Raw genomic sequence first — 23,804 nt, forward strand, 5'->3', positions numbered from 1 at the left:
TAAATGAACACTCTGTATTGTGATGGTTTCATGTTGGTCCTTACTGCTGTTTTTTTTTTTTTACATAATTTTTCCTCTGAGATTGTGTTTACTTTCCTTCTGCTGAAAAAACCTTTTAGCTGGGTCACACTTTCTCAGGAAGGACTTGGAGGTGGGTCTTTAGGATTAGACCAGTTCAGTACCACTGCCTTATAGGACCCAACAACAAGGTCACAACGACTCCCTACTTAGTGCTTCAGATACAATGTGGAAATATTTTTATGAAGCATGTATTTCAGATTAAACACAAGAAAATCAAAATATTAGATACTGGATGTGAACGTCTTGTACCATGGTTTGATCATACTTCCGCTGAGTTCTGGAGGAAGAACTCGTGGAAGTCTTCAGGGGCAGGTCTGTGTCCGGTGTGGGAGCTGAATGTAGGTCAACAGGTCAAACGCAGGCTGCCAGCCCAGCCTGCTGGGTAAGAACTGATTAGTTTACTTTCCAACAGAGTCACAAGGTTAACCGCTCAGGGATTACGTTCACATTTCCTAATGTTGTCAGGTAGAAAACAAAAGTTAAATTACAAAATGTAAAAAATATGACCCAGAAAAAGTGTTTGTTTGAAGAGGATCTTATTCCTCGAACAAGCCGCTGTAGCAAAGATTCCTAAGACACAAAATATGTCCATCAGAACTTTCAAGAAATGTGCTGCAGAAGGCGACGCCTTTAAAAAGTGTCATTTTCTGGAACACTAATTAAATATAATCTCCTCTTTTTGCAACCATGCAGGAGTGCATAATGTGACAACAGCTCAAGTTAAAAACTAGATTTCTTTGCAGAAGTACTTTTGAAAATAAGTAATATTATACAAGTAGACGAGTAGCAAGTGGTGGTCTTTCATAAGATCGTCTCACACTGCCTTGTGGATCCACTTTAAGCTGTCCACACACATATATACGCTTGTATATTGTGCACACGAGTCCCTCACAGAATGAAGCTTTCCCTGTCAGTCAAGTGAGAGGTGGGGGAGGGGGAAATACTTGGGGGCGTGCAGGAGAAAGTCTGGCTGAAAAATGTGGTTGTTTGCGTTCACACATGCAGCTCAGCCAGAAAAAAAGAGTTTTCTGTGAAAGCCCTACATGTTGGTAACTTAGCTCATAGTATGTTTCTTTTTGATCATTTCCATGTTGTGTAATGTGTTTTCTCACGATCTAGACTGAAATTGACAGACTTTATCTTCGTCCTTTAACGTCCTCGTACCTGCCTCCTGTACCTGTGCTTCGGCATGGGACAGTCCATGCACGAGCACATGCACGGGTACACAGGCTGGACAGCTTTCAATATGGAGAAATCCCGGCGTGTTCTCTCTGTATCTGACTAACATGACTCAAAATCAGCCACACAGTCAGTAAAGTAGCTGTCATGGTCTCTGCGTTGTTCTCTAAAGTGCGGACGAGGACCCGGCAGCTTTTTTTCTTTTCAGAGTCCGTCTGTCTTGTAAACTACGCACGCTTCATGATCACGTAAAGCCATGCATTTGTTGTTTTTACGACGTTATGTACAAGAGGTAAGCGTGCAGTCCCGGTTAGTCCTGGAGCAGTGTGAGTGCAGGCCAGCGGGAAATTAGGGAGGGGGGACAAGCGTGTCTTAAGGACAGTATTTGACAGCTGGGCCTAGTGTGAGTGCACCCTAAGTATAAAAAATCCAAACTGTCACATTTCATTACTGACATATTTCTGTTGTCATGCTCATGTTTGCTGTATATCTTTAAGGGATGCAAAATATTCAATTTTTTTAAACCCAGTAAGCCAATAGTTTCCATATCAGAATACTGGGCATATCTTTCCTCCTCATTGCAGAGACTGCACAGTCTCTCCTTGAGAACCCGTATTGAGGAGCTCTTTATTGAGCTCTATGAGGAGAAACAAACATCCTTTTCACATTGAACACATTCACCGGACAAAACAACAAAAATAAAATCCATTAAGCATTCATGGAAAACATGCCACATTTATTTTATGCAAAAATGTACAGGTGCACAGTGCCCCCTAGTGTACTGTGCTGAGCAGTGATCATTAGATCATCATGTCGTGCCACATGCCTCCTCTTATAAACATACTATCGGCTGAAATGCGAATCTAAAATGCTAACATTAGAACCATGACGTGAGAATATAAAACAAATCTTGTCCCTTTTGTTCTTAACAATCACACACACATCATACATTACACAATGTGATGAATAGCAGAGACCGTTACTGTCTGTTACAGTTTGATAGCTTTTCTTTAAATTTTCTAGTCGTTTCTTTGACTACAGCTACTACAAGGCCAAGTGTGGTACATGTATACAATTATTAAAAGTCACATTAAAAGAAACAGAAATAGGATTTGTTTGGATTTATGTAAACTCTTCAAACATGAAACAACTTTAATACTGATGCTTTCTACACAAACATATTAGAAGTAAATAAAGTTTGATCGTGGTAGGCTGTTAAGATTCAGTCAGAGTCATTTGCCAGATGGAGATGGGGCAGTGTGTGGTGCAGGGTCTTCCCCCCAGAACCAGCAGCAGATCAGGCAGATGCTGAGCTATGTCCCCCTCTTCCTCCTCCTCCTCGTCCTCCTCCCTCAGCAGGTCCTCCTCTGTGCAGCTCCACTGTTTCCTGAAGGCCTTGTTTTCAAAGCTCAGACAGCTTCTGATCTGCGGTGCTTCTTTCCTCATCAAACACTCTTTGCTGTTGTAAAGTTCTGACGACTGTGTGCGTTGTATGCTAGCGTAGCTTCTTTCCGGGCTGAACGTCTCCAGCTCTATCGCTCCGTCTGAGCCCAGGAAAGTGAGCGGGGCAGGGAAGCACTTGTTCTTAAAGGGCCTTGCTTTGTCATCCAGCAGTCTGGGTTGGAGTTCTGAGCTTGGACTACTGGTGTTGGACGTGTAGCTGGGGCCGAGCCCGATGCAGCAGTGGTGAATCTTGTCTGGGGGGGTGGAGCCCAGGAGTATGGGAACCTGCCCCCAGGTCTCAGAGGTGAAGTTGTACCTCCACAGCCAGTTCTTTGGAGAGTTCTGGCTCCTCCCTCCTCCGAAAAGCAGCATGCTGTCCTTGTAGGCCACGGCCGAGTGTCCCATCAGTCTGGAGGGGCCGGACCTGAGGAAACACCCAGAGGTGGTGTCAGCAGGAAGGAACACACAAAACAATGTCTATTGTAAACCCTGGCCTGTTTTTCTTTGTGGCTACGTCGAGTCCAGCTAGAGCTCCAAAACATTTCAGGATTCTGAGCGTACATTTCATTCATCAAAGGCGTTCTTAACTCATCATAAAAAGAGATCCACACAGCTCACACAGTCTGTGTTCCTCGGGGACTTTTTTCAATCTGACGATTCCAAGAGCGAGAGGAAGGCTTCCTGTTCTCCACTGAGCGACCAAAGATCTCTGACTGCCTGTTAACTTTGCTTTGACATAAGATTCAGTGATGTAACTGTGCTGTTTTGAAAAAAAAGTCCATAATGTTGGGTTTAACAAGATTATTTAACAATTTTTCTTCATATCCAGCAAGTCATTTATTTCTCATTGTGTTCACACTGTGTGGTGATTAATCTCTATAGATGTAACTCAGCTTCCTCAAAGACAGCGCGAAGCTCTGCAGCCCTCAGAGAATTCTGCAGTTTTACTCCAAAGAAAAACCTTCTTATTGATCCTGTTATCTGACAGATTAATCAAGCTGTTCATCAGTCGGATCATTTTCCCCAAACAAATGTGGGCGTGGCCTGATGAGGCATTCACCGGATGGTGTCATTAGCTGGCGTGTGCTGCTGATTATCACATGAACACAACTTGCATGTACCTTAGGGATGCACCACGTCATCATGATACACACAGTATTCACATGATGATATTCACATTGTTGTGATGTATTTATGCCTTGGCTTTGTAAAACAACATCACACAGATGAAACCCACTTTGCAGCAGCCAAAGTCTGTTTCTTTTTGTACTGTAACAGTTAAGGGTTTTTCTTTTTTCCAATTTTCAACACAATACACGTTCTCCAGGATCAGTTTGTCAGCATTTGAGAAACAGTCTTTAAGGTCCTTAAAGACACTAATAGATTAAAACCATCACTCACTTGTTTTTGAGGGAACTCCATGTGTGGTTGCTGGAGTTCCACCTCCAGAAATCTCTCTGCTCCTGTAAGCCTTTCAAGCCTCCAAACAAGTACATGCAGCTCTGGTTGGCCATGGCAGAGTGACTGTGTCTGGGTCCTGGTCCGATTGAGGCCTGCTTAGATCCATTTAGCAGAGACCATGCCATAGTATCTGTGGTGCATATTAACACGAGTAAGAATCGACAGTTAATGCACATAGTGGTGACGTGGGGGGCTCTCTGCAGAAATGTGTCCTTGGAATGCAAACGTCAATCAGCATCCATTAGTTGTAGAATGTAGGGTGTGCATCAGACTTTTGCTGACGCTTTTCGGGACATGTCCCCCCCTCCTCTTCTAAGAGCAAAGCAACGGCGAGAGCTCAAGACCCTTTTTCCAACTTGTTATATTTGGTATGCACATGCAGCCCCGCTCCACAGGCGCTCCGAGCTGTTTTTTTTTCCAGATGTGCCCAGGTTGTTTTTGGAGCGGCCGGGCCTAGGGCGACTGTTTTCCGTGTGATCGGGCCCCTTACTAATTATTTTAACATGGGGGGAAAAAAAAAACATTTTGAACTCACCGAAATCCAAACTCCAAAAGTCCTGGGAGGATCCTTTCATGTCCACTAAACCTCCATAAACCAGCATGTCAGAGCCGAGCACCACGGCACTGTGCCCTTTTCTGTTGGATGGCATCTGGGTACACACACACACACACACACACACACACACACACACACACACACACACACACACACACACACACACACACACACACACACACACACACACACACACACACACACGTCTCAACGAGTTTGCAAACCTTACTATCATATTATCACTACCTTAAATACGACCCCCCATTTTGTTCATCACATTTCATTTTCAGTATTTTAAGTTTTCTTTGTTTTCTCTTGCTTAGGTTTCCATTACGGACGCAGAATCACAGATGTGATGTCAGTCCTTATCTGGGTCGTCAGGCGGCAGTTCACACTGACAGCTGAACCGGTTGTGACCTTGAAACGACCCTGATGTGTTCAAGACAAACGGGAGCTGAGAAGTTTCTAATTCGTATGCAGAGAGAGATCCACTTGATTTCCCTCCAAACATCATCAGTTTTGAGTTTCTCTTTGTGTAAGTTATGAAGCCTGCTAACAAAGTCTCTACACGTGTCATTGACGGTAAACCTGTGAAAAACAAATCTGTTTAAATGGAAAACTCAGAAATGAAAACTGTTTAGTAAAAGTTTTCCTTTGGGTGTTTAAATTTAGCTTGCTATCATCTCAGTTGTCTTGACACAGTGTTGACATTAAAGCAGTAAATGAAACTGTTTCCTGATGTGTGTGCAGTAACATAAAGTATTACTTTCTTAAAAATACAAAGGAGGTCCGGACTTTAGGAGGATCTAGTGGCCTAGGGGTTAGTTTTTGCTCCCCATGCTCTGAGGCTACAGTCCTAAAAGCGAGCAGCCCGGGTTTGAATCCGACTTGTGGCTCCTTTGCAGAATGCCATTCATTCTCTCTCTCTCTCTCTCTCTCTCTCTCTCTCTCTCTCGCCCTGATTTCAACTCTATCCACTGTCATATCTCTCTAAACGAAGGCATATACGCCCAAACATAATTTGGAAACTTGGTAGTTGCAAGAGGAGACAAACGGTTGTTCTATGACATCCACTCTGTACCTGAGGGGAGCTCGTCTTTCCCTGGAAGTGAACCCATTTCTGCTTCGCTGAAACAACATGACAAAGAAGAATGACAATTAAATGGAGAGATAAGATAAAAAAAATGAAATAAGCCAGAGTGGAATTATCTAAAAAAACGATGATGCTAGGTCAAAGTTATACAGAAGATTTATTTTGATTCATGAGCAGATCCATTTGGTACAATCAGCTTCACTCAGCCTTAAAGAAGATGTGTGAGTAAAGAGATGGAGCCGACAGCATCCTGTGTTCCTGCCGAGCGTACACTGACTTCGTTATTTACAGTCATGTGACACGGACCGATCATGGACTGACATTTAAAGTCAAGTCATCGTCCATTTTTACAACTTAGACGAAATCGTTCATTGTGCAAATGTATCAACGTAAACATTAAATCACTACCTGGTATATTTTTATACTTCCTCCTAGTGGCAGATTGAGACTAATGTTTAAATATTTCACTGTATAATCTAAACTTCACATGCAGACTTTATTTATGAGGCTGAGGTGAGCAGGACTATCCTCCCTGGAAATGTCAGTATTTTTTTTTTACCCAAACATAAAGAATAATTTAGAAGAATAAAGAGAATGAAAAAGAAACAAATCAAAGTTTTACCAGGATGAAACAGAAACAAACAAGTCGGGGTATTTTCAGAGCAGGAAGCATGTCCTGTTCGTTTCTAGCAGCTCCCAGAGCTTTAAGCTAACACAAAGAAGAGACTTTCCCTCTTAACAATTACATTCTCTTCTGTACATTTTATGTCGACTTTTTATATTCCTTGGTACTTTCCTTTAGGTTCAAAAACTTTGCATAAAAAAGGAAGAGCTGAGAAACAGTTTGAAAGCTTTCACGTGTTTCACACTCAGCTGATCTATAGTACTGAATCTTTCCACAAAGGCTTGAGGCCTGAGATTAGAACAGACATGTAGGAACACGATTAGTCTGTCAAGTCTGAGCAGTCCCTGACAATGTCTGCCAATAGGTGTACTCCTCAGTTGTGAAACTCACCAGTGTCAAACACCCAGAAAGAACATCTCCACTTGGTGTATGCAGAATCCAACATGCCTCCAAACACATACAGGAAGCCCTGAAAGGGACAAAAAGCTGGTGAAGATTTTCTTAACACAATGAGCAGAAAGAAGAGCAATAAAGAAGGTGTTGAGACCAAATGCAGACGACATTTTAAACAACAAAGTCGATGTAAAGACAAGCGTAAACGCTGGACCACAAGAAACTCTGAAATATTTGTGCAATTGAATTATTTCACTCGTTCCAGAAGTTTGTGTGAAGTGTTGTACCAAAGTCCATCAGTGTACAACCCTAACCCGTGGCCAGGGTTTGAATCTGGCCTGTGGCTCCTTTCTCGCATGTCATTCCCCAATCGTATCTCCCTGATTTCCGATATCCGCTGTCCTGTTTCTAGAAAATAAAGGCATAAAAAGCCCACAGAAATCGCTTGCCCTAAGCACCCTAGCACAAGCTAACATCTGGTGTTTGGCACCTGCCTGCCCAGCAGAAAGCCGGCCGACTCCAAGTCCACGGGTAAAATGCAACACAAGGTTCACCCTCGTTTTGGAACGAGCTTCATCCGCTTGCCGTTTCGCCTCTCTAGGATCATATCTTCTTTGCAGCTACGTCCCCGTCCGTCATATTCACAGGTTTGAATCGAGTCCAATCGCTGAATTGGATCCACTCCTAAACTCAACTGCACGTTGTCATTGGTTGGAGGAAACACACCAGCTCCCCGCCCACAAACGTCCAGAGTCAACCAGAACAAACCAGAACAGTAAAATCCAGTCAGATGACAGAGTCTCTGCAGACACAGTCACCACCACACATGTATGGAGGCTCAGAAGGTATGATGGAGCAGCTACATTTTTTAAGGAAAACTTTTTACCTCATGAGCCACCATAGAATGTTCCTCCAGTTCCTCTGGGGCAGCTTCACCAGTGCAGTTCAACTCCGTCCACTCGTTGCACACTAACTCACAAACATAATGAGAGGATGCAACACAACAAAGGTTTTTTTTTTCTTTCTGTATTTAGAGCGACTTACGAACAGAGCAGTCATTGGTTATTTTGTTCATGCATTCAGCAGAAATCGACCAATAGTAATAATAGTCCTTACCCACGCTGTACCTCCAGAAGTCCCTCAGACAGCTGTTTGCTCGTCCTCCCAGGATGTACACGTGTCCATCATAGCTGCAGCAGGCGTGCTTGTGACGGTCACATGGGCTCGGTCTGCTCTGGGGGAGCCGAGTCCACAGAGACGAAGTGCTTTGACTCATAACTGGCATCGGTCCATTTTCTAAAAGGAGCCACATCAAAGCATTTAATCAAGTCATCAAATATTGTCTGAACTTTACCCAAAATAAGAAAATAAACGGTGATATGGGTTATTCATTGCGATATGGAAAAATTTAACATTTTACAACTTTTACAATCGCAATATTTCACAGCAAGCCACTCAGATTTCAGTCAAAATCAATCCGCGCCATTCTCTCAATCCACTTGACTCCCCACAGTTCGCTGAGTCGGGTGACTTGTTGTCTTTGAGGGTTTGGTGATGAAAGCTGTCATTGCCTACGTCAACACACACCAGATCAGCCAATAGAAACATTCAATTGCAGTAGCCGGGTTTCAACCCGTAAAGGGCAGTCGCTGTACATATTTCTAACACAATTTGTAGAATTGAAATACTTTTTGCTCAAATGGGCTGCATGGTGGTACAGTGGTTAGTGCTGGTGCCTCACAGCGAGGTCGTTCCTGGTTCGATTCCCTGTCAGGCAGGTGCCTCTCTGTGTGGAGTTTGCATGTTCTCCCCGTGCATACATGGATTCCCTCCAGGTACTCAGGCTTCCTACCACAGTCCAAGGACATGCTCAACCCCCAAAAATGGTATAGATAATGGATGTGCTCAAATGTCGAGATTTGACCAAGAACACTACTGCTCATACACAGATTGACAGCTGAAAGATGTGGTCTGTGGGTTAAGTTTCTCTTTAAGGTTAAACCCTGATCACCCAGACGTCTACTTTCATCAGTACATCTTTGCTCAATAATGTGGCTTAAGTCCACCATGTAGACCACCAAACAACTACCAGAGACAAATCATCCCTACATTATAAACGACAGTCACACAGAGACAGAAGAAGAACAGGGAGGCTGCTGTTATCCTCCTAACACATTATAAGGACTGAAGTTCTCTGATTCTCAAGGACTGCTGCCTCATCCATCTACAATAAAGAAACTGGCTTATCGAGGCATCGTGCTAAAGGAGGTACAGAACTGAGTCGGTTGTTATGGTCGTGCAGCGTTTGGCTTCGCTGGGTGCCCAGCAGGGACTGTGATTCACAGAGCACCTGACTGCTGCTATAGGCCCTGGAGTCAGGAGGGAGCGGACTGCAACACAAAGACTGTGAAGCTTTGCTCTCCCTCTCTCTCCCTCTCTCTCTCTCTCTCTCTCTCTCTGGGGAGAAACTCTCTGGTTCTCTGGCAGGTGAGAACTTTATTTCTACAACTGCATCATTTATTTCTGATCACCTGGCCTAATTGTTGCAGTATCATCAACTCTAACTCAGGTATCAGTATCATTAACTCTAACTCAGGTATCAGGTAGTTCTGTGTAGTTACATTTGATCTTATAATAGAAAAAGCTGTAAGTCACTGGGGACGGCTGTGGCTCAGTGGGAGAGTTGGTCATCTCTCAACCCAAAGGTTGGGGTTTGATGCGTCCTAGGGCAAGACACTGCTTCATCAGCAGTGTATAAATGTGTATGAACAGATTAGTTATTATTGATGTAGGTTTGAGCTGCTGTGTCAAAGCATTTTGAGTAAAGAAATATAAAAGCTCAAGTCCATTTACCATAACTGATGAGGATTGACTCATCAGCTGTCATAAAACGAATAGGGAAATATCCAGTGATGACTCACTCCAACAGCCTTTTACAATATTCATGAAGTAACAGAGTCAGGAGTTTTATCATTTTTACTCACTACACAGTACTTTTCCATGCAGCAGTATCCATGAATGAGGACGTCCGCAGTGACACATTATCCAAACGCTGCTGTGAAGTTCTCCTCTCTCACTGCTATCGGCCTCTCTACAACTTCTTATCAAGCTGTCACATGAGCAAACAGCTCCGAGGTCACGACTCTGTATTAACACACTTCATCGCTCGGCCTTGTTCAAACACCTGAGTGTTAGTTATACAAAGCAATCTGGGGCTGTTTGTTATTAGATATGTGGCCCACCCCCCATTGACATTTTTCACTAAAAAAATATTGACAAGTGAGAGGACTAAAGTAATGCAAGAGTCATTATTAACATTTTAATCCTTTAAAAAGTTATGAACTTTCAATTTGTAATTGTTTCAGGTATGAACCTATCACAGATAGAAGAGTATCACATTCAATAAAAAAATCAAATGTTTTTTTAATTAACGAGAACGTCATCTTGGATTTCAGATAAAAACTGTAATGAAAAATGTGTTTTCATAATTTAAAAACTTTCTGGTTTATTTTGAAAACAAAATTAGACGGTGGCAGCAGCTCAGACTGAAGGGACTTATGTTGGGGAACCAGAGGGGCGCCAGTGCAAGTCCCGGGGGCCGACCAAGTTTGGAAATCGGTCTGGTCAGATCACTTCCTGTGCAAGGCACCATTTGTTTTAGTTTTTTTCATTGAGTTATTATTCCACTATATTCACTCATGTCGGCACAACAGGGTTACAGGTTAATGTTTACGGACTGGGTTGTTTCAGCTGGTGTTAAACAAATTGTTTCTGCTTGTTCACTTTGCCAAAGACTGATCCTCTTTACGATGAAGACATGTTAGAAATGTCATCGACTGCAACAGGATGTTTCTTCATGTTGGTCAGTTCATCCTGATTTATTACACAAGGTTAAAGTCGTGAGGAAAATGAAGTTTAACCAAATAAAAACCAAGATGGCAGACAGATCCTACAATCCTACAATAATACTTTAATAATAGCGATGATAATAATTAAAGAAGTATCATCCTGTCTGTTCGGCATTACTGATGTAACACATTAAACCTGCAAAGCCTTCCTCTCAATTATCTTATGATTACGCTTCATTTACGGCTTATAGGAGACAGGAGACGGTTACAACAGGACCAAGTTTAGCAATTAGAAACATGCAGGAGACATGACACTCACACTGCACATGCTCAGTTTGACCTTCCAGCCACAAGGAAGACAGAAAACAATAATTATACAGAAAACAATAGCAACATCTGTCTTCCAAGTTCTTATACTCAAAATAAATATTGTTAAGAAGACGTCAAACATAATATCAGCATGAGTAATAATCATACGTTTAACAGAGGTTGGTCTGTAGTCAGAATAGTCTCTCAATTGCTGTCCCCAATCTCCCCTTCCTGTATTAAATGGGACCCTTGGCATATTTTTTCAACAGTGATTACGTAAAACTTTATCAGACCTACGGAAGCCAGAAGGGAACAACCACATTCTGCTTGTGTTCAAAATCACACACTACTCACTATAAAGTGCACTTTAATAGTGAATATGTCACACAATCTTTACTTAAGTCCGTTTTCCAGCTCTAATACACATTTTGGTTGTTTTTCCTCAAGATCTCAACTGGAAAACAGCCTGATTTTCAAGTGTTATCACAGTAAAACTGAGTAATTTAAAATGCAGCCGATAATGGATATGTCTCTTTGGGCTTCCAATACAAAGTACCGTCTGTAAGTTTAACAAACCAACACAACTTGCTAACTTTTACTGTTATTTATTTGTATTAGCTATAACATCCAGTTAGTCTAGCTTTTCCAACCACGATTAATTATGTGAAGTTTGAATCGGGAATCACACGCACAACATAAGTGACCGTCAACTAGCGTAACTTTACGTGAGTTAACTAGCGTAACTTTACGTAAGTTAACCGTTAGTAGTTTGTCAATGGCTTGTGAACGGCATGACAACCACTTCAGGAAGAATGTGACCCGTCAATGTAGCATATAATTCAGTATCCAGGGGAACACATGAATAACTTATTTACCAAGCGTGGAAAAAAAGTAAGTTAAACTCTTACAGTCACACTTATCAAATCATCAAATGTAGGAGAAAGTAAATCAGGCTAATAACGGCGAAGTTACAGAAGAGGAAAGGAGGAGATGAACTTCTCCACAGCTTCTTCCTGCCGTCTGTTAGTGTTTCTACATTTAATGTAAAGGGCTTCTTGTGTTTCGGCGCCATGTTGTTTCTTTAAATGACGACGTTGTGAAATTCAAAAACAGACATAAACGTATTATAAAGATGAGTTTGTTACTTACGAGAGAGCGCCTTCGGCTCCTCTTCGTCTGCTTGTTGTCTCTAAGCAAACGGGATTCTGCTGCGTTCAAGGTCTCCTCGTAAAATGGGAACACTTAGCTAGGAAAGTCGTTTTAATAGCCCGTTACTTCCTAATTTGGAATCTTTTTTCAGTCTTTGAAAAAGTTGGAAAAAATAAGTGCCTCGAGCCTCTCTTAATTAAATCAGGTTTCAGAGCAGCCCATAGCACAGAATCTACACTTCTTAAAATCCACAACGACCTTCTCCTTACTGGAAACTGTGCTTTCCTGATCCTACTGGACCTTATGCAGCGTTCGACACTGTCCACCATACCATCTTAATTAATCGCTTGCAGAACTGGGTTGGTGTTGGTGGCACTGCTCTGACTTGGTTTACCTCGTACCAGAAAAATAGAACTTCCTCCATAAATATAACCAACACCGCATCCTCCAAATCTGGTCTGACCTGTGGGATACCACAGGGTTCCATCCAGAGGTGTAAAGTAACGACTTACATTTACTCGCGTTACTGTAATTGAGTAATTTTTTGCTGTACTTACTACTTTTTAAGTCGTTTTTAAAATCTGTACTTTTACTTTTACTTAAGTAGGTTTTCTGTTAAGTATTGTAATTAGCTACATTTTAAATCACATCCGTTACTGAGTAAAAAAATAAGACTGCTATGAATGATTTTCCCTCATCGCACCGGAGCGACTAGAGACAGAGAGAGAGAGACAGAGAGAGAGAGAGAGAGAGAGAGAGGCAGAGAGAGCGAGACAGACTTTTCTTGGCTCGGTGCCACTTCAGGTAGTGCATAGTGATGGGAAAAGCAGTTCTTTTCAGTGTACTGAATCAGTAGAATCAGTTCAAGTGATTCGTTCAAAAGATTCGTTCACCGAATCGTTCAGTGCTTCTCCGCAGCTCTGTCTGTGAATCTGAATTTAATAAGCTGAAACACGGCCGAACGTTTAGTTCTGCTCGCGAACGTACTGAGAACAGCCGGTGGTGAATAATAAACCAATGAGCTGAGAATTTAGTTGGATAAAGTTACAGTTTGCAAACTGAAAGCTGCTAAAACAATCACATTTATTTTCCCCGACCGTTCTGTTCAGTACGTTCAGTACACGTTCAGTTCGTTCACTGAACGAGAGATCCGCTCTTCCTCTCAGTTCGTTCACTGAACGAACTGAGAGGAAGAGCGGAACTGAACGAGAGCTCCCACACGAGAACGAGAGCACACACACACACACACACACACACACACACACACACACACACACACACTGTACTGACTGAGGAGAGGAGGGAGGGCGGGCTTTGAGAGACTCTTACGGTCTAGAGAGAGAGACACGAGACGGGAGAGAGGAGAGCGCAACTGAAGTAGAGAAATGAACGACTCTTTTCAGTAAGTGATTCAGTTCAGTTCGTTCACCCAGATGATTCGTTCGTTTTGAACGAATCGTTCACGAACTACACATCACTAGTAGTGCAGCACGGATAAGCAACTCCACTACAGCGGGTCTACCTGCTGAAGGTGTTTATAAACTGATGTCTTATTGTCTTAAGTCCAGATGATTAAAATAAGTTGGCTGTGGTTCTTACTCTCGGGCAAAGAAGTGGCTGTGAATGCTTTTTCTCACTGTAGCGTTCCCGACTACAATCGCCGGGACGGCCGGTTGACTCCTCCCCTCGCGGTTAAAAGTTGTTTAATTGAGGGACTAGAGAAAAGAAGAATAACATACTGTACTCACTGCTTAACTGCGTTTCTAGATCACGCTCATTTCGGGTAAATTTACATGCAGTGTGAAGATTCGAGCATAATAAAGATCGCTAGCATTAGCATGCTAACACAACAATGCAGCGCGAGTTGTTTTGATTTCATGCTGGTGCTCAAGGGCTACATCTGCTGGATCAAAATATAAAGCCTTTAAACATTTCCCTTCATGAAACAGCTGATTATTTGAACATATAATCCTTGATTATTTATTCATCATTATGTATATTTTGTTTTTGTCTTAGGGGTAGAAAAGAAAATGTTTATCTGAAAATATAAATCTTTGATTTGATCTGAAGATTTGCCTTTAATTAAAAAAAACTTTGAGATCAATATCCTCTCGTCCTTTTTTCACGACACACAAGAGATGCGTTGTTAAAAAAAGTAACCAAGTAACTTTTACTTAAAGTACATTTTAAACAAGTTACTTTTTACTTTTACTTGAGTACATTTTTAAACTGGTACTTTTACTTGAGTACATTTTTAAACTGGTACTTTTACTTGTACTTGAGTAAAATTTTATCAAAGTAACAGTACTTTTACTTGAGTAGAATATATTAGTACTCTTTACACCTCTGGTTCCATCCTAGTCAAATTATCCAGAAGCACAACCTCACCACTTCTAGGCAGATGACACCCAGCTTTATCTACCGGTCAAACCAAATAACCTTTCAGAACTCACCTCTCTTACAAAATGCATTGAAGACATAAAAAACTGGATGGCCTATAACTTCTTACAATTAAATCAATCAATCAATCAATCGATTTTAAGATTGCTTTGTTTGTTTTTAAAGCCCTGAATGGCCTGGCCCCCCTATACATCACTGACCTCCTCAGACCGTACACCTCATCTAGGCCCCTGAGATCGTCATCTATGGGCCTGCTGGCTGTCCCCCACTCATGACTCAAGCTAAAAGGAGATTGTGCATTTTCAGTTAAAGCCCCCAAACTATGGAACAGCCTCCCTCTCCCCATCAGGTCTGCATCCTCTACTGACTCTTTTAAGTCCCTTCTAAAGACATATTTTTTAACATTTTAGCATTTGAGTCCTCTGGTCCTGAATAGACCGTTCTTTCAGATTGCAGTTATTGATTTCATTATCTCTCCTATTTATTCAATCGTATTTTATTTTGTGTTTTTTGTATATGTTGTAACCCCCTGTAAACTGTTTCTTTGATGCATTGTACAGCACTTTGGTCAGCTGCTGCTGTTTTATAAATAAATGTGACTTGACGTGACTTGACTTAATTACTCTACTTTAACAGTAATTAAAGCCCAACCATTTCATTTCATTTTAATTTAATTGTACGCATCTTAAATGTATTTCAAGTTATTATAGCCTATTGTTGTACTGTTGTCTTCTGGTCATCTTTTCATCTTTAAATGCTACTTTGAGTAATTTGTGAAATCGTTTGTGAAACAACTGAAATGTTTCACAATAGCTTGTGTCTTAATCATTCATCTATTCATGAATTAAGAAATGCATAATTTATTCATTCATGTTTGATGTTACCTAAAATGTGGGTAGTATGCGGGGCCTGGGTGGATGCTGTGCTTACAGTCAGGGCTCAAGGTGATAGCAGACATGTGATTGAATGAGAGCAAACAGCCTGTCAGAGTTTAAGAAGACAATATTAGATGTAACAAAGTTATTTATTATTTGGTTGGTTGGGGACGCAGTGTGAGGTCGATTTGGCGTTATTGAAAACTGTATACATAAACAGATTGAGATATCCAAAGTGGAAGAACAATGGACTCCCTCAAGTGACTTGTTTTTGTTCAAGTTGCTCATTACAATAATGTATGCTGATGTTTTCATCCACGTGTGTTGACCTCCAGGGCCAAGATATAAAGTAGGCCTAAGTTTAACACATGTTGGTTGTGGACAGCTATTTATAGACTACAAAAAACTTTTTTCAAAAAGCATGAGCTACATTTATAATGAGAAAACTGAGGAGTCAAATCTAAAAAACAAAAAGTAAAATATGTGGAGATAACGAGGAGACACATTTTTATTGTAAATTCGGAATTCCCAGTATTTTCAGCAGTAAGTGAAGGCAGCATCAGTGCACTCATCAGGGGGCGGGGCCAGTGTGTAGAAGGGTGTCGGTTGAGCACATTGAGCACACTGGAGGTTTCGTTTGGCTCACCACTGAAATAACGCCACAGTCAGCACAGCTGGACACAACTGTTCCTGCCTATCACGTGACACGACCTGCAGTTTATTGTGCGCGCAGTAAATTAAGTTTGGACTTTAAACAGCTGTAATAATTACATTTATTGTATGACTAATGTTCCTTTATTGGAAGCATGTGGTCTGTTTCTGTTAACATTTCACCACATTTTACTAGACAATCATGTGCCATCTTTGACATAAGGGTCAGTGTCACCATGATCACTATTCAATCTTCCTTTGATTTTGATTTTGAAACACTTTATTAATCCCTGAGGTAAATTCTAGATGGGTTGTTGTCCCAACCCACGTCTGAGCTATTGGCATCCCCTTTCATCCTCCTAACAGTCACTGCATCAAATAATACATCAATTGACATCACATCCAACAATTAGGTGAAGCGTCCAAATATGAATATTTTTTTTTTATTGAGCGGAATCCTTAACAGTCAAACTCTGGTCGAAACACAAAGAACACAAACATGTCAAAGTCCTTTTGGAGAACGATACAGCTCAGTTGTAAAACAGCATTAAAAAAATGAAAAGTCGTAAAATATTGCAATAGACTGTAATTAAACATGAGAAAAAAATGCCTGAAGAAGTTTTGCACAATACAGAGGACTAATAAATTACTTTTTAAAATCTGAACAGGTTTCATAAATATCCGTAAACTGGGATTCTAATCCACGTTTTTTTCAACCATTGCAGATTTGTAAAACCACTAGTTTAAGTGTTCAAAGTTAACACTCATCTAAGCTCCCGAAATATGAGAATTTTACGAGTCTAAGAATGTGATAAATACTCTTTTTTTACTCATTTATCACAGAGCATATATGAGGTATAGAAAAGGAAGGAACACACATGCAGCGGGAGTTTTCATCTGGTACCACGTGCCAAAGTTGGTCTGTAATAACCACCAGTTTCATTCGCTGCATTAAAAATAAGTTAAATATTTAAAAAAAAATCAAGAATGTTTAATAGTCTTTAGTTTAAAAGTGTTTGACAACAATTATTCCACAAAGATGACTTCAGTCTGTATTTAACATTATTAAATGTTCAGTTTGAATCATTTATGCACAGGGGTGTATCCAGGGAGGTTACCAGGGGAAAGAAGGGCCTCATATATTCATACAATATCAATCAATCAATCAATCAATTTTTATTTGTATAGCGTCAACTCATAACAAGTGTTATCTCGAGACACTACAAAAAGCAGGTCGAAGACCTTACTCTTTGTCTGTTAACATTACAAAAGAGCAGGTAAAAAGACCTTACTCATTGTTATATTATAAAAAGCAGATAAAAGACCTTACTCATTGTTATGTTACAAAAAGCAGGTAGAAGACCTTACTCATTGTTATGTTACAAAGACCCGGCCTATCCATCATGAGCACTTTAGCAAAGCAGCAAAAGTTACAGTGGTAAGTTACAGTTACAGTTACAATATCATCCCTTTATAATAAATGTTTTGCCACACTAGAACAAATATTTTGCACCCCTCCTATTTTACATTTTCCTCCTTGGTTGATGAGACGAGGACGTGTAGTGCACGCCTCCGACCTGCAGAGTGCAGTGTGGGCTCACAACCGAGTGAGGCTGCTGAGGTCCTGGATGCTTCGTCCTGCCAGTCACAAGTCTTTCCTTTGCAGGTTTCTAACTTCACAGCTTGGTGTGCTTGTTAGCACTCTTAGATTTCTCTTCACTGCTAACATTGTCATATAACTCGAAGGCATTGTTGTCAAGAGCACAGTGCTTCTTCTTCTCTTCACTGTCATCAGCTTCCACGGAAGCCTCACTGTCGTCATCACTTGAACCTCCGCCGCACTTCTTTTTATATAGCTGGTAAACTGCAGATGGAATAAAAAACACAGAATCAAAAACACTGATTGGCCATCTTGGAATTCACACAGCAGGGACTTTTTGAAATTAGCTAAGCAAGCTGTTAAAGGACTATTTTTTCAATAATTGATGGCTAGTCATGTTCTATTTCGAGCTGTAGTTTTGGTCTTGTTTGAGTAAACTTGCAGGAATCAGAGGAAGAAGCCCACATAAAGATGGAGACATTTTAACACATCAAGGCACAAAAATCAGACCAAAATGTATTCCCAATCTGAAAGGAAAGAGATCCACTCCTGCTTGAACTGTTTTGTATTTGGCCTGTGAGAGACATGGACGTAAACACCATGTCACTCCTGGGATTCACAACGTTTGCTGCTTCTGTTCATTTTCTTTTTTGCTCTTACCTCCCACGGACAGGACAGCCACCACCAGCTGGAAGATGCTGTAGATGAGCGGGAATGCAAACATGACCTCCAGCTCAGTGGCGCTGAAGGACAGCTGGATGATGGTGCTGCACAGCTGGGAGTTCTGGAAACCCGTCTCCAAAGCGATGGTTCGACATCTGAACAAACGGGGAATGACAAACAGACCTCAGTGTTGATAAGTGAATTTGAAATAATAAAACTGTTTTATTCTGTCGACAGAGAACTGAAGTCAGCTCTAAGGAAGCAGGCCCAATGTGGGACAATGAACACATGCCAACATCACTACAGTGCTGTAACCAGCTCATTAAAACTCTTCAAAAAGGCAGCTTGGTCAGTGACACTATGCTTCAAAATATTACATAAAGGTAAAACTCTGTACCCTATGTTTTACCTGGCAGGGTTTCATCATTGAAGCAGCAATAATAGTCGTGCAATCCCAGTAATAATTGTACAAATTAAGCAGTCAAGTAGGGGATAACAAATATGCAAAGTTGAGTTAAGCAAAAATAATTGATGGCGGTTGATTTAGTGAAACTGTAAGAGTTTGGTCATGTGGCACTGGAAATGAGGGAAACCTAATTGTCCTTTTGAGAATAAATAAAGGTTTGAATTGAATGTTCAAGCACAATAACTACTGAGGACGGTCTTGTTTCTAAGTTAGATATGGATGTTAGTAAGTATACATGTAACACAACTTGTGAATATTGCGTAACTCTGAAAGTTTCCGACTTCTCAAAAGAAGTGGATATACTCTAGATTTCTACTGGACGAATGTAACCTGTTGCAGACTTTTTCGGCTTTTATGTCACACAACACATTGTGCTTGGTTTATACCATAAATGTGTCTTACATGTGTGCCTCACATGATATTATTAAAAGTGTCAGAACACTGCCGAAGCTGAATATTAGACAAGATAAGATTGTTTCCTTACCTGTACCAGGGTTGACCTGCAAAACGGGCCATGAAGAACCCCAAACTGAAACCTATGAAGGGATATATCGTTCCGATAATCCACAGGGATGGCGAGATGGTCCAGGAGGACTGGTAGAGAATTCCTCCAATTACAGCTATGATGATAATGAGCAAAAAGCCTCCAATGGAGCCTACCTGTGAACAGCAGGCAGAAAATGCAAAATGTAAATGTCACAATAAATCCCTTTTTCAAATATCTGATTGGCAAAGAGTAGAAGGTGAAGAAGTTACTTATGAAGCTTTAATAAGGACTTTATGAATTAATGAGAATTCTTACCTTAAGGATCTTTTTTGCTGCCACGGGCCACCTGCGTTTGACATACATTCCCAGAGCAATCGGGACAAGAAGGGACACCAGAGTGATACCTGAGAACACAGACACATCATGTTACATCTCATTATCTTAGTACCATTAAAAACTAACATACTATTTATAAAGCATGATGGATCAACAGGGTGTAAGATCGTAAGAATAGACATCAGTTTATTCATTTATGTTGAATACGTCAAAGGATGTCTACACCAATCTAGATCGTCTTTATACACTAGTACTGAACCGTTATAGTTCACATACCGATGCTGTCGTATGGGATTTCGATGGTGTTGGAGGAAGTCCAGACGGAGGTGTAAATGAGCAGACAGAGAGGCATCATCCCCAACGCCAGGATAGAAGAACAGGCCGTCATACTGATACTGAGGAAGTACAAACATGGAAACTGTATCAGTCAAAAATGTATACAGTATATCATGTCTTTTTAAATTTCAAGCAGCCCTTGTTTTGTCCAATTTGGAAATTCACCATTTTGGGGCAAATCATTAGCCCATTTATGCAGCCAATGAGAACACACAAAGCAGTGGTTTAATGATTGTTCTGACGTTTTCCTTACTTTGCCCCCCGTTTGTACTCAACTTCGGTCTCAAACATCTTGGTTTTCTAAGCAACATTTAACAAATACTTATTAATTATGCCTAAATGTTTCCAGTTCCACCAGCCACTTTGGGCATATGACATGTTTAAATGAGAAGATCTAAAAAATCTGTCTCTGCAACCTCACTGCTGTTAGTTTTCTTCTTAACGTCAGATTTGTTTTCTTTTCATCACTTTAACGTGATCTTTTATGTCGTTTATTTTTTCTGTGTGTGTCAATCCAAAATAACCTTTTTGTCTGTGGCTCAGCTCAGCAGACATGTTGAACTATTGCTTGAGATACAAAGACTGTCGACTAAACAACCAGAAAGTACGACCAGAGAAAACTGCATCAGCTGTAGGATTGTATAAGTTTGGTTTGGTCTCAAACACCTTCATGGTACCCAATCGGCAAATGGTAGTGACTTAACAGAACTCATTATAGATAGATAGATAGATAGATACACTTTATTGTCTGTCCCAACAGAGATATAAATTCTCCTTTGACAAGGCTCAAACAATAAACACAAATTACATTAAAAACACAAAGTGCTGTACAGACATTAAAAGAGGACTGTTAAAAACAACAGCTTCTAAAAAGGTGGTCTATTTGACTTTGTTTAGAGTGGTTATTGCAGAGGGAATGAAGGATTTTTTTTGTAGATGTTTTTACGGGCCAGAGGGACTTTGTAGCGTCTGCCTGATGGCAGTAACTAGAAGGAGTGGTGGAGTTATTTGCCTACCTAAGCTGCTTTTTGCCTGATAAGTGCCGCCTTACTCTCGAGAAACATGGTCATCCACTAGTTACATGTGTTGTGCTGGATAAGTGTTCCTCTAAAACTGAGATCAAGAGTCACTTTATGCTGCTAGATATCATTTGTCCATGAACAAGAAACACCATCCAGGATGGCTTTTTAAATAGCTTGACATAACTCAGTCACATTGGATATTTCAATGAGCCTCAAATCAGCCAGCTGGTTGCTTACCTGAGGTCCATGTCTCCATCCAGCCAGTAGCAGATGATATTAGATCCGGTTCCCCCAGGACAGCAGCCCATAATAATGACGGCAATAGCCTGTACAGGAAGCACACGAAAGGCCAACGACAAGGCGAAGGCTGTGAAGGGCATGATGCCGAACTGACAGAGGAAGCCGATGGTGATGCCCCAGGGTCTCTTGATGTGGCCCCACAGTTTTTCTGCATCGACGGTGCAGCCCATGGCGAACATGACCAACGAGAGCATGACGGTGAGCACCACGCTCATCACCACGCTCAGAATTTCATTGAAGTTACTGGGAGGAATGAGGCAGTCTGTTCCAGAACAGATTGTTGCAAGAGGGTCACAGGTGATAGGCACCGCAGTTGTTGCAGACATTGTGGACGGTATAATGAGAGCAGAAGAAGAGAATCAAGGGGCTTCCCAATTTGACAGAAGATGGAAGCACGTTTTCCTGAGATCTGGTACTTCTTAGATTCCACAAGACAGCTCCCGTATCCGCTTCTGTGATCCAAGAAGATGACAGTGACAGTGAGAGGAAGTGTTCAACTCACTCCTATTTATGCCTAACCTGGTTCAGCCAAATAGCACTGGGTGGGAAAATCATCAGGTGAAAAAAAAAAATCAAAAATTAACCAATACTTTGTGTTTTATGGGGTCAGCGTTCAGAGGAACATGCATATAAAAAAGGGAATCATTCTGAAGAGGAAATGATTGCACCACAGTGCCACCTTTTATTGCTCCTTGGCCTCTTAAAACTTTATTGGACAGCTCTGCTGTGCAGCATCATCACCCTCGCATGCCAGTAAGCAGGGAGGAGATGCTTGTAGTTCATACACAAGGTCTTCTTTGCATGGTGCCTGTAAAAACAAATCGGCCTCATATATTTACACATTAAATCTCGTCTTTAAAGTAAAACCAAGTCTGTTAAATGGTCAAAACTTCAATATAAAACACAGAAATGATAACAGTTTATGTATATTCTGACATTAAAGCTGGTGAGACACGTCCTTGCTAGAAATACAGAAAAGGAAATTATTATACAACATGATCATCTTAAAGTATAAACTTCTAAAAAGGTTATGCAACATTTTAGATGCACCGATTATCCCTTGGAGACGTGGAAGGTCGATCAGGGCAGAGCTGTAAATATGCAAAAAGTGACTGCGTGAGAGAGGACACTGACCGAGATACGGCTGGGATGAAAAAAAAAAAGTGTAAAAAGTGTACAAGCCACTGTGACGTCACCCATTGGTTTGTAAACCCTCTCTTTCAAAGATTAAAGGTCTAGATATTCTGCTGTCACCATCCATGCCATCAGCCTTTTTTTAAAAATGTCTTATTTTATTTGTACAACACAATGGATGTGCATGTTAAGGCCCTGACACACCAAGGAGAACGTCGGTCATCGCCCTAGATTTTGCAGTGTGTCTGCCTTTTTTTTTGCTGATCCTATCAGCGTCGGCAGTTCGGTGAGAGGAATCTCTCTGATTGGCTGTTTGGAGGTTTCATTTATCGCCAGCTCTCGACACAGGTTCAGGAAAGCCCCTTGAGCATGCTGCTGTAGTTTCCATTCTTTCACCCATTAGTGCGGTTTCTCATTATTTGTCGCATCCGCCCCTCCTTTTCTTTTTCCACTAAAAGACCAAGGGCTGACAACGCCAGCGCCATTTTAAACTTTTTATCAGACATTATTCTCCATTAGTAGGCTACCTATAATACGAGTGGTGAGCGACAGCTGTGTGAAAATGGTCTTCTTGTAACATAATAACGGACTACCGCCGCCTGCTGGCATGGTGAGTTATTTCCTCTCACACATGGTAGTTGGCGTCAGCTGTAGTCTTTGCGGTGTGTTCATGTGCAACTTTTTGACCAAGACGTTAGGCGACGACACAGTTCGGCCTTCGTTGCCACTCGTTCTTTTCCGTCTGCTTGGTGTGTCTAAACAGCTGTATGTTCTGGATCTGAGGTTGCCAAACTTTTCAGCCCACAACCCCCAAAATAAAGATGCCAGAGACTGGGGACCCCCACTGTGTCTGGAGTTGGACTTTGAAAACCAAATACTACATGTCATTTCCATGTATAGACTTCAGCACAGAGTGGACATACACTTAATAAAAAGACACACAGGTGTGTTCATCTTCATGTGTACAGAGTAGGAGACACCTAAACTGTTGCTGTCATGGGCAAACTTACATTTTAAGTATTTTAACACATTAATTTCCTTTAAGCATAAATCTCACTTCATGTCTTTGGTTTTAAATTGAACTCTGTTTTCTTTATTTTGACATTAATGGGTAAAATATGCATATATAAATCATAACAAAAAAATGTGTTTTTGAAGGCATCTCACATCCCCCCCTTGGGTGCCCTCGTGACAGTTGGGTCCCAGCCCCCACTATGGGAACCATTCTCAATATAGGAGCATATTTTACTAAATGAGCATCATTCAACATAACAAGCAAGTTCCCCATTCTTCTGCTAATCACTGACTCGGAGGGGGTCTGCACAGATTTTAGAACCCAATCAGCAAGTAGTGATTCATTTCAGTTAGGAAAAGTCTAAACCTCCTTTGGTTGAAGC

At 41.2% G+C, this 23,804-nt stretch overlaps 2 protein-coding genes across 2 annotated transcripts; both read right to left on the bottom strand.

Moving 5' to 3' along the window:
- Positions 1–1,975: 1,975 nt before the first annotated feature.
- si:dkey-3d4.3 (ras guanine nucleotide exchange factor F) lies at positions 1,976–8,127 on the bottom strand. The gene is made up of 7 exons (XM_061053998.1): positions 7,948–8,127; positions 7,718–7,800; positions 6,829–6,907; positions 5,802–5,848; positions 4,700–4,814; positions 4,105–4,294; positions 1,976–3,127 (listed from the first exon to the last, which is right to left on the bottom strand). The coding sequence occupies exons 1-7, from the start codon at positions 8,114–8,116 to the stop codon at positions 2,476–2,478; spliced, it is 1,335 nt and encodes a 444-aa protein (XP_060909981.1). The 5' UTR covers positions 8,117–8,127; the 3' UTR covers positions 1,976–2,475.
- A 9,347-nt stretch (positions 8,128–17,474) lies between these two features.
- Positions 17,475–21,754, bottom strand: slc10a2 (solute carrier family 10 member 2). The gene is made up of 6 exons (XM_061053999.1): positions 21,211–21,754; positions 19,892–20,010; positions 19,595–19,683; positions 19,277–19,452; positions 18,324–18,481; positions 17,475–17,927 (listed from the first exon to the last, which is right to left on the bottom strand). The coding sequence occupies exons 1-6, from the start codon at positions 21,597–21,599 to the stop codon at positions 17,740–17,742; spliced, it is 1,119 nt and encodes a 372-aa protein (XP_060909982.1). The 5' UTR covers positions 21,600–21,754; the 3' UTR covers positions 17,475–17,739.
- Positions 21,755–23,804: the final 2,050 nt, after the last annotated feature.

This window comes from Labrus mixtus, chromosome 13 (genome assembly GCF_963584025.1).
Source record: "Labrus mixtus chromosome 13, fLabMix1.1, whole genome shotgun sequence".
Taxonomy (NCBI): domain Eukaryota; kingdom Metazoa; phylum Chordata; class Actinopteri; order Labriformes; family Labridae; genus Labrus; species Labrus mixtus.